Source organism: Sceloporus occidentalis, unplaced genomic scaffold (genome assembly GCF_023333645.1).
Source record: "Sceloporus occidentalis isolate IW3139 unplaced genomic scaffold, rSceOcc1.0.p SCAF_31, whole genome shotgun sequence".
In the NCBI taxonomy this organism is placed as follows: Eukaryota; Metazoa; Chordata; class Lepidosauria; order Squamata; family Phrynosomatidae; genus Sceloporus; species Sceloporus occidentalis.
Window position 1 is genome coordinate 2,202,883 of NW_028317011.1, and position 11,685 is coordinate 2,214,567.

At 38.7% G+C, this 11,685-nt stretch overlaps 1 protein-coding gene across 1 annotated transcript; it reads right to left on the bottom strand.

The window, feature by feature from the left end:
- Window positions 1-2,726: 2,726 nt before the first annotated feature.
- Window positions 2,727-11,160, bottom strand: LOC149298725 (general transcription factor 3C polypeptide 6-like). Its single transcript, XM_089487063.1, has 6 exons — window positions 11,068-11,160; window positions 10,571-10,651; window positions 5,807-5,870; window positions 4,585-4,629; window positions 3,868-3,975; window positions 2,727-3,049 (listed from the first exon to the last, which is right to left on the bottom strand). Exons 1-6 carry the CDS (start codon window positions 11,158-11,160, stop codon window positions 2,727-2,729), a joined length of 714 nt encoding a protein of 237 aa, XP_089343189.1.
- Between the last annotated feature and the right edge of the window lie 525 nt (window positions 11,161-11,685).

An 11,685-nucleotide genomic window follows, 5' to 3' on the forward strand; every position in this document is an offset into this window, starting at 1 on the left:
TGCTTGAATAAACACATCAGCTGTATGTGAAGCTACATCTAATGACCCCTGCAACACAGGGAAATCTTACATTTAACCCAATGTTTAATGTATTACATCTTAAATTTCTTCTTTTGATTTTCCAATAACCTATTGTATTATCAGGCTACAAAGCAAGTTTTTTTTCCCACATGTAAAGATCAGATCGTAGTCTCCAAGGAATGGATCAGCACCTCTGACCATAGTCCTTTCTTGTGTGTGATTACCTAGAAACAGGATATATTTCTACCACATTCACCCAGGAGAGCTAATACTAGCCTAGGGTGAAGTTGTTATGTGGGTTCCCCAGAGGATTTTGCACTTATTGGAAACTGATGGTTTAAGTACACAGAACATTTAACGAACATAATTGCAAATAGAAGCAAGTCACACAGTTTCCACCTGAAAAATAAATATGTTAAAGAGAATGCTACCAACAGTGCTTCAAGGCTTATATCCAGTCAAGAAGAAACACATACGCTTTGGGGGAAATGCAATAAGGTACCACAAGTGTATGAACAGGTACAATGGTTAATATTAAACTCGCAGCATAATATACATATGATCAATCAAAAGGTATTTCAGATATTTCTGTTGCAAATGCAACAGTGCAAATTCTTACAATTTTGTTGGGTTTTTAGCAAAAAAAACCAAAACAAAAAACCCACATATTTGTACAAGAGATAAGCCACTTCATATGGCTTGTTTTCCCACTTTTTCATTTATAGATCTACTTTTTTTGTTGCATAATAATTAATGTTAATGCAAATAAACTCATACACCTACCCAATCACAGTATTGTGTATTTTATTCCACTTTTCCCACCTTTATAAATCACCCACATTCTGTCAGCATACCTTCTTTGTGTAGAAGACCCATAGGAAACATAGGACACCATAAAATCAGAGGCGAAAACAGTACATAGCAGAACTTTGTGATAACTTCTGAAGCAGTGTTAACTAGAAAGAAAAAAAAACCAGGCTCTGAACAAAATGAGTGTTTGGTTTGATTTTAATCCACACCCATCACATATCACTCATGTTATTTTATGCTGTGTCTGCAATATTTCATGTTCGTCTATTGTATTTGGACAGAAATGACCCAGGACACTGCTTCACAGCTTCCAATGGGCAACGGTAAGGCAATCCACATAGGAATGTATGTAGGTATGTCTGTATTTCATGTTTGTTATCACCATGTATTCACAAAGCAGCATCAGGTTTGGGAAGGGCACATAAGAAAGTTACACATAAAACGATTGGTAGTGATGAAATTATTTAGGCTGGTAAGGTATGTTTGAGTGTAAAATTAACTCGAATTAATCAATATCCTTTTATTTTAATAAAAATATTTTTTTTCCCCTTATTATGTGTTTTGACATTTAAAGGCTTATCTTAAAACTAAACTAATTTAATTTTACCTTTGCAGAGCATGCTATTGTTGGAATCAGTACAATGCATTACTCTTTTTCTTTTTATTATTATTATTATGAGTTAGGTGGGCAATTGGTTGGGATAAGTAGGTTAGTGTTAGGTTGGGAATTATAATAATAAAAAAAAACAACAAAAAACCCCCCCCCCAAAACATTAAAATGCCCCATATGTACATTGTGGAGGAGTATTTGAAATACTAAAATGCAGATTATAGATATCAAAATAAATCCAAGTGGTTAAAGGGTTAGTTTTCCTTACTGAAATATAAAGTGTGCGCAAGAGTAGCTGGATGAGCCCTAATACATCCTACATCAACTCCTCATACGGACGCCAAGTTTTCTAATTAGCTCAGCAGAAAATAACTCAAATAAAAGTGCGATCATGTGGAGCCACACTTACATGTAGCTCCTGTTTGGGTCGGCATCTAAGTCGATATATCTTCAAATTAATTTGTTGGAGATGGGGAAGTTCCCTGCATACCCAAACCCAAATCAATAAGAAACTTAGATCTACATTTATTTATTTATTTATCATTTAGCACAAAGTTCCTGGAATAAGCAGTCTAAAATGTCACATATAGTAATTGCCATTTTCTTAATTAAAAAAAAAAAAAAGAAAAAAATATTACAAAATACAGGGCATGGTAAAACATCATCCCGTGAACAAAGTAATCCATCTGTGTTCTTCTTTCTCTATAACATGGGATCATGGAGACTTCTTGTATCTCATGATATCAATGTTGCTGAAAATGTGGGTTTTCAGTAAAGCTGCATTCTGCTTAGCTATCCATCTTGACACGCGATCACAAGAGCAAACAACATCACAATGGTAAACATGATGTGGTTTATCATGGTTGCTCTGGTTAGGTACTGTAGAGCAAGGGAGAATTCAGGCACAAAACAAGTGACATTTTCTAAAAGCAACTAAACTGTAAAAAGAGTGAAAAATTGATTAAATAGGGGTACGTAATCATGAAAATACTGTCCACAAATTCTCACTACAAAAGAAGGACTTGAGAAGCTGATAGAGTCACTTTTCAGATGGTTCTTGTTAAAGATGAGCTCTCATATATTGGATTAAACCATGCTTAAATGCACATTTACAAATAAATGTATAGTTACACTTGTCTATCATGCTCCACAACTTTTTGTGTTTAATTATCATCATTATAGCCTACGCTTATAGCCTAAGCTTTGCAAAATTAGTTTGAGCTATATTAACAAAGGATAACAATAACGATTCATTGTTGAAATACCTTTTTTTATATGGCATGTTTCACTCATGGGAACTTTGTTCTCCCTGATCTTTAGAACTGGTTTCTTCTGTCAGTTGACTGAGGTCCTGCCCTTCTTGTGGACAAACGGGGTGTGATACAGACTCCTCCATCTCAGAGTCCTGCTTTTCATTATCAACACTTTGCTCCAGGTTTCCAGAGTCCTCAGTTGATACATCCAGCTGCTCCTGCTCTTCTTCAGGTTCACTCTGAGATGCATCCTCTGCATTTTCACCTTCCTCGCCCTCCTGTGCAAAGTTGCATATCATGTTGGGCCAACAGGAGTTGTCATCATCTTTAATCTGGAACCATTCAACTTTGTCCACTGGAACAAATGTAGAGAGAAAACATAAACACAGAATAACATGTTAAGTTTCAAATGTAGTTTCCATTTCCATGTTTTAACAGGCAAAATACTCTTACAACACCATAGAACCGCAATGTTAGATGTTTCTTGGAATAACAAAAGAGATCACTCTAAACATTTAAAGAAAAACTCCCTGCACTCTATGGTCTACATTTGTAGAAGCCTCTTTTTTTGTCCGGGCAGGTTAAAGACTTATATACTTGGAAAACTAGCTTAGTTTTAGTACAACAAAATCTTAGCATCCTGCACCTATTCCCAGAATCAATTTGAAAAACCTGGCATAAACATCACATGTCCATGCCACAATGGAGTGAGTTGGGCATCATTCCTCCTGAGTCAGTTGTTTGGTCTTAAGTAGTCAGAATTATCAATCTAAAAGCTAGCTAGGTAGCACTTCTTTTAAAAAGTGGCCCTTTCAACTGGAAGATCCGATTCAGTTCTCTCCTGGATGATATTCCTGAAAACCCCGGTATGAAGCCTGCATAATCACTTTTGATATTTTCTAAGAGAGCAAACATTTTTAATACTGAGGAATGCTATCGAGAGGAGCTAAGGCTCTTGTGAGGTTGACACAGAAACCCCACCTAGTCCATCTTCCATGGGAGAAAATACAGTGGGAAAGTGTGTAAGTGTACTTCACAGTGCCTGTCTGCGTACATGTGCAAATATCCTGTACACATTACCGAATGGGCAGCATTACAGAACCCACAAAATTAAGACAGTCAGCAGAATTCTGGTTTCATTTATATATTTTATTAAATTTTACATATACCGACCTCCCTCATCACCTTCTTTCTTTTCTGTCAAAAACGTCCTTGTCATATTTAGTTTCTTTGTAGTATGACATTTGTATTTCAACTGTGGTTTTGGGTTATCTCCATCCACTAAAAAAAATAAATAAATAAAAAAATAAAGTGAGATAAATGCTTACATCCATACTATAACAATGACATGGTTACAATAACAGAGAATCTTTATCTATCAGCAGCAAGTTACACAGCTGTTTCTTTCCTGCCATGTAGTGGGCAATGTTGCAATATCAGCAATATATAAAAGGGATTCCAATGGAGACACTTGGAGGGGTCATAGTTTGCCTAGGGTACTGTGGGTCCTTGTGCTGGCCATGTAGGAAAGAACAAAATATGTGTAGTATTTTTTCTATTTTAACTTCAAGATGAATTTACCGAATACAAACACAGCGGCAATAATACAGACAGTTAAGACATACTGCTATACATTTTCTAGGTCATACAAGTATCATAGATGCAATATAACCATTGAATATTTATTGGTATGTTGGTGGATCCTTCCTGATGAATATGGAATTCATTTGGTACCTAATAATTTAATAAAACATTACAAAATAGTCAATTCATTCCAGGGGCAAAGCATATATGCCACTATATACATGGGTCATTGCGCTATGCAATGTTCTCTGATGTACTAAAGGGTTAATTCAAGATACCTCCCGAGTTATTCAATGAAAACCTTACCTTGTTCTGACGTTTCTTCAAATATCACAAAGGTGCCAAGGGCATCTGGAAAACAAAGAAAACGTGTTAGTTTTATTTAACCATTTTTAGAAAACAACAATATTTGATGTATGAATGATATTTAACCCCTTAATGACAAAGCCCGTACATGTACGGGCTCAAAATATATTGTTTTCAATGGGTTTTGGGACCGCCCATTGTCCTTAAGGGGTTAACATTCATGCCAGACTGACAACCCATCTTATTAATTAGCACGGACAGTCTCCTTATTTTTTTTTAAATAGTATTATTTAAAACTGTTTTAAAAATACAATATCTTCTTCCCTCGGCCACAGATACTCACTTGATCTTACTTTTCAATATGGCTGTCTGGATGGTATGCACACTGCCGTCTTTTCTATGCCAAAATGTTGTGGACACACCTCACAAACAATTTTGTGACATGTTGGAGATGAGACTAGTGTGCATTCAACACATCTGGAGGCTATATTCAGCTATTATTTCTATGTTAGCTTATGACATCACTTTTCACTTATAGAACTGGCTAGCACAATATACAGGCAACAAGTTACCCTCTACAAAATGACACCTTGTCATTACTGAATGACAGATGAACTTATAAAAAAGGAAATCATTAACATAAAGAATCAGCTCATTTGTGTTTATTTGTGTTTGTATTTGAAATGTAATTTCCCGTGCTGTGCTACTGGGTGGTATAAAACACTATATCTAAAACTTCCCCTTTAGAAGTTTGTGCATTTGAACACTGTATTTGTCTCAATTCTTAAAAACAAATATAAGCATTAATGTTTTCCTCATAAACCTGCCACCCCTAACTGCTCATATAACACAAGTCACAGAAGAAAAAAAGTGTCTTCTCAGACACTGGATTCTGAAAAACACCACCATGCTTGAGACTGAACCCATGTATTGGTGACAAAGTAAAGTGGGAGTTTGCTGACAGTACCATAGTGTGGTGTGATGTGATGCCACTGCCACAGTGCTTCATCAGGTAAAGTAGTGATTTCTTTTTATTGCTTTTATTATGTTTCTGTAATTTATTTGCAAACTTAAACACTATGGCTTAACACTGCATGGTTGGCAGATACACACGAGTTTTAATTAAACAGTGACGATCAGCTTTACCTCTGCACAGTTTTTAAAATTGTTCTTATTTCTGGGATTCGCGTGGGAGTCGCAGATATTTAAAACGCATCCATACCTTCATACTCTCCTGCAAACACGTATTTATCAACTTGTAGGAATGGTTTTTCTGTGTTTATTCCCTGCATGAAAACAGAAATGACACAAATTATGCAAATATATCAATGACAGCCTAAACTGGGTTATAATATATATATATATATTATTTATAGGTGCCGATTTTATAAAGCCAAATAAATAAATGTATTTACTAACTCGGGGGAAGGGGGTTAAAAAAATAATAAAAATGAAACACCTTTGTATAGTAATACAAAAAAATGGTATGCAATCCCTTAAACTTACCTTGATAGTTATGATTGTTGAACACACATGCCTGTATCCTAATTCTTTGAGCCTGGAATTCCTAGTGCCTACAGGGTGTAATAAGGTGTGTTTCATGTTTAACCCCTTCAGGACAGGGGGGTTTTTTTTTTGTTTTTTTTTTTTACCATGCTTGCACTAAATGACTAGAGCAGTTTCTGTGCTTTTGTATGACTTTATTCAACTCTGATTGCGCACTAACTCATTTAGTGCACCCCACACATTATATATTGGGGGGTTTTACGCACAAATAGGGCTTTCTTTTGAAATAAAATTATATATATAAACCATTTAGTATGAAAAAATATCTAATAATGTGGGGGAAAATTAGGGGGGGGTAACATTTTTCACAGTTTCACCTATAAAAACTACACTGCTCAAAATAAAAAAGGGAACACTAAGATTACACATCCTAGAAAAAAAAATTCAATGGAAATCAAATTTATCAACCCATGGAGGTCTGGATATGGAGTCACACTCAAAATCAACAGGCTGAACCAACTTTGATGTAATGTCCTTAAAACAAGTCACAATGAGGCTCAGTAGTGTGTGTGGCCTCCACGTGCCCGTATGACCTCCCTACAACACCTGGGCATGCTCCTGATGAGGTTGCGGATGGTCTCCTGAGGGATGTCCTCCCAGACCTGGACAAAAGCATCCGCCAACTCCTGGACAGTCTGTGGTGCAATGTGGCGTTGGTGGATGGAGAGAGACATGATGTCCCAGATGTGCTCGATCGGATTCAGGTCTGGGGAACGGGCGGGCCAGTCCATAGCATCAATGCCTTCCTCTTGCAGGAACTGCTGACACACTCCAGCCACATGAGGTCTAGCATTGTCTTGCATTAGGAGGAACCCAGGGCCAACCGCACCAGCATATGGTCTCACAAGGGTCTGAGGATCTCATCTCGGTACCTAATGTCAGTCAGGCTACCTCTGGCAAGCACATGGAGAGCCCCCCAAAGAAATGCCACCCCACACCATTACTGACCCATGGCCAAACGGGTCATGCTGGAGGATGTTGCAGGCAGCAGAACGTTCTCCACGGCGTCTCCAGACTCTGTCACGTCTGTCACATGTGCTCAGTGTGAACCTGCTTTCATCTGTGAAGAGCACAGGGCGCCGGTGGCGAATATGCCAATCCTGGTGTTCTCTGGCAAATGCCAAATGTCCTGCACGGTGTTGGGCTCATGGAGTCTGTTTCTGACCGTTTGAGTGGACACATGCACATTTGTGGCCTGCTGGAGGTCATTTTGCAGGGCTCTTGGCAGTACTCCTCCTTGCACAAAGGCGGATGTAGCGGCCCTGCTGCTGGGTTGTTGCCCTCCTACACGTCTCCAGATGTACTGGCCTGTCTCCTGGTAGCGCCTCCATGCTCTGGACACTACGCTGACAGACACAGCAAACCTTCTTGCCACAGCTCGCATTGATGTGCCATCCTGGAGGAGCTGCACTACCTGAGCCACTTGTGTGGGTTGTAGACTCCGTCTCATGCTACCACTAGAGTGAAAGCACCGCCAGCGTTCAAAAGTGACCAAAACATCGGCCAGGAAGCATTGGAACTGAGAAGTGGTCTGTGGTCACCACCTGCAGAACCACTCCTTTATTTGGGGTATCTTGCCAATTGCCTATAATTTCCACAACAGCATGTGAAATTGATTGTCCATCAGTGTTGCTTCCTGAGTAGACAGTGTGATTTCACAGAAGTGTGATTGACTTCGAGTTATGTTGTGTTGTTTAACCCCTTAAGGACCGGGCTCATTTTTCGTTTTGTACCCTGTGGGACCGAGGCTGTTTTGACACTTTTGTGGTGCTTGTGTTCAGCTGTAATTTTCTCCTCACCCATTTAGTGTACCCACATAAGTTATATATTGTTTTTTTCAGGACAAGATGGGCTTTCTTCAGATACCATTATTTTGATCGTATCATCTTATTTACTATAAAAAAAATTAAAAAAACATGGTGAAAAATTGAAAAAAAAACACATTTTATGACTTTTATTTGAAAAATCTTTTACTCACCTAAAAAAGCAAGTAAAAAAACTAGCTAAATAGATTCTACTACTTGTCCTGAGTTTAGAAATACCCAATGTTTTTATGTTTTTTTGCTGTTTTTTGTAAGTTATAGGGCAATAAGTACAAGCAGCGTTTTATGATTTCCAAATCTTTTTTAACAAATCTGGTCAGTCTGCCTCCATCTCCTCTTTGGAACATCTTTGAAGCCGGTTAACTCAATTTAACCCATTCAAACCATATATTTTTGAAAACTAGACACCCCAGGGTATTCCAAATGCTGTTATTTTAACCCTTTCCATGCACCAATTATACAACTACACTTTGTCAAACTTTGTAATAGTAATTTTTTTTATTTTTTTTTCCACACAAATTGTACTTTAGTTATAGATATACAGGTGCTGGTATATGTCACTGCCAAACAACACCCCAATATGTGTTCAGCAACATCTCCTGAGTACAGCGATACCCCACATGCATGGGTTTGTCAGATTGTTTGGCTGGTAAAAGGCTACTTTTGGGGCATGCGTAATTCAGGTGGTCATTTGGTCATTGTGCCTCCCTCTCCTCTTTGGAATATCTTTGAAGCCGGTTAACTCAATTTAACCCATTCAAACCATATATTTTTGAAAACTAGACACCCCAGGGTATTCAAAATGCTGTTATTTTAACCCTTTCCATGCACCAATTATAGAACTACACTTTGTCAAACTTTGTAATAGTAATTTTTTTTATTTTTTTTCACACAAATTGTACTTTAGTTATAGATATACAGGTCCTGGTATATGCCACTGTCAAACAACACGCCAATGTGTGTTCAGGAACATCTCCTGAGTGCAGTGATACCCGACATGCATGGGTTTGTCGGGTTGTTTCAGATTTAAAATGCCACATTTGGGAAGTGCGCTTTTTTTCGCCATTTTGGTCAGTCTGTACCTATGCCCTATCTTTGAGCTAGGCCACTCCAATTTACCCCAGCAGCCATTTTTTTTATATATTTGACACCCCTTGGGTATTTGAAGTGCTTTTATTTTAACTCTTTGTTGAGATTTTTGAGAAATTTTAGCACTTGCTCAAAATAATAAACTTTATTTTTTAATTTAATTTTATTTTTTTAATACTTTTTTTATATATTTTTTTACACATTTTGCTGGTACTGGATGGTTCATCTAGTGACATCACTGCATAATTATTTTTAAATGTTAGCACATTTTTTTTTACATTTTTTTTCCATTTTTTATTTATTTTTATTTTTTTTGAATATTTTACTAATCACATAGTGATTAGAAAGCTGGGCTCCATTGACTTGCATGGTTGAATGCAGTACCTGTATTCAACCAGCAAGTGGAGCCAGTTCTCTAGAGGGTCTGGAGACCCTCTAGCGAACTTTTTCGTCTTTATTGTTTTATTTCCCGGGCCGCCGCCATCTTGCTTGATGGCGAAGATCACCGGCAGCGGCGGCTGTGACCGCTCTCCGGAGCGGTCACAGCCCACCCAGAGGTAAGTGTTTGGTGTCGCTGGATGCCTCCTGATCGAGGCATTCCAGCGACACCTTTTAAGTTTGATCGCCTCCTAAACGCTTTTAAAACGGGCGTCCGCCGCCATACAATGTATGGCGGCTGTTGACGCCCCGGGGAGGGGCCAGACATGGCCCCCGATGCCGATCTCGGCCTTGCTGAATGCCTCGACATCGAGGCATTGCAGCAAGGCCGTTTAAGCGAAGAAAGTGATCCTTGATCACTTTCTAAGCTTATTTAATTTTTTGACGGTTCAGGACCGTCAAAGGTCATTTAGTGACCTTCTTGTTATGACGGTCCTGAACCGGCAAAGGTCGCGAAGGGGTTAAGTGTTCACTTTGTTATTTTGAGCAGTGTATATATATATAACCAGTGCAAATGGAGAAAAAAAACTTCCAAAAGTATATTTACTGCAGAGCCGCGTACAAAATGCATTAACCCCTAAAGTGCCGCAATCCTTGCAGGGGTTAACGCTGCACTGTCGCCCTCATGAAGCAATCATGGAGAAGGGGAATGTTGTAGCAGAGACCCGACACACAATTCCCCTTACCTGAAGCTGCCTGTGGCAGCTGAAACCACGATCTGGTTGAGCCTGCAGAATCCCTCCCGTGGGCTTCTGGGGGGCTCGGGGTGGCAGCAGCAGTGCCCCCGCGATCACAATTGTGGCGACGTGGGGGCATTTTTTTTTTTGCACGTTAGCAGATGCAAAGGGCTTAAACACAATTTGCATTTAAAAATGGGACAGCACATCACTTTTGCTTCCTCTACCCTCTGTTTATAAACTGTCTACTAGATACATGGTATATTGTCAGCAACAAAAGTGATAATACGCTCTTTCACAGATATCATTATGAACCAAAAGAAAAATGTTTCAGTTCTGGTTCCAATGTGACACTTTTATTATGTACTCAATCAATGCCAGAAGTTAACTCACCAAAATCTTGCACCTGTTGTCACATTTTTCCAAGATGTCTAAATCAATGATTCCTGTTAACTCCACCAAAACCAACTGTTCCTGAAAGTATAACAATTGGGAAAAAGTTCAATATTAGCAATTTATTAAAAGGTGCTCCTCGTTGGAAGACGACTGAGCGTTTACATAATACTGTGCAATCCACTAGAGCAGAGCTGGAAATGTAACCCTCTGCTACTCCCGAATACTCTGAAGCGACTTTACCCTAAAGCAGCAAGACCAGAGATGCTGCAAGATGGAACTGCAGCTCAAATGCACCCTTCCCTAATGCCACAGGGCCCTCGCTCCTTACAGCATATAGGAAGAGTACTTTACCGCGTATTCCATATTCATTTGGATAAAAGCATTCTATTTACGGGAATACGGTACCGTGAACACCTGCAGACGAATTATAAACCGTGTAACACTAAAGGATAGTATTACATGATAGCCATTAGCCCTGCTATTTAACATCTTACCTCCACCACCTCATATTCGTCTTCTTCAGCGGCAGCAGCACTGCTATTAGCATCTCCAAGGAAACGCTTTGCTTCGGAGCTGGGCGCCGACATATTGCATGGTCCGTGACTGACTGCTGACTGACGTCACTTCCGTTAACGAATATTGCGGACCGTTTGAAAACCAATGTTATGGCGCAGAGATTATCTTCGGTGTTACATATGATATTACTCTGTACATTCTGTGGGATAACTAGATCGTGTTTAAATGTGTAGGTCCAAGCATGAAGCTTTTACTGATTTTACTTAATATAGGTATAGTTTTTAGTCTGTCTATGAGCTCTTATACTAGAGGTAAGTATATCTGTTATTACAGATATACATACAATGCATGTGTTCATGTCATTTAGGTTTTTTTTAAAAAAGTGCATAGAACAAAAATAATTGGTGAGATATTTAACCCCTTCAATCCCAGGGTTTTTTGGTACCTCAAGTCCTGGAGCAATTTTGCCATTTGTGAGCTATGTCAGTTCAGCGATTATTCTCTTTTCCTGTAAATAGTGTACCCATGTAAACTATGTATTGTTTTTTTCAAGGAGAGATGGAGCTTTCTTTTGATAATATAGTTAAACACCTCAC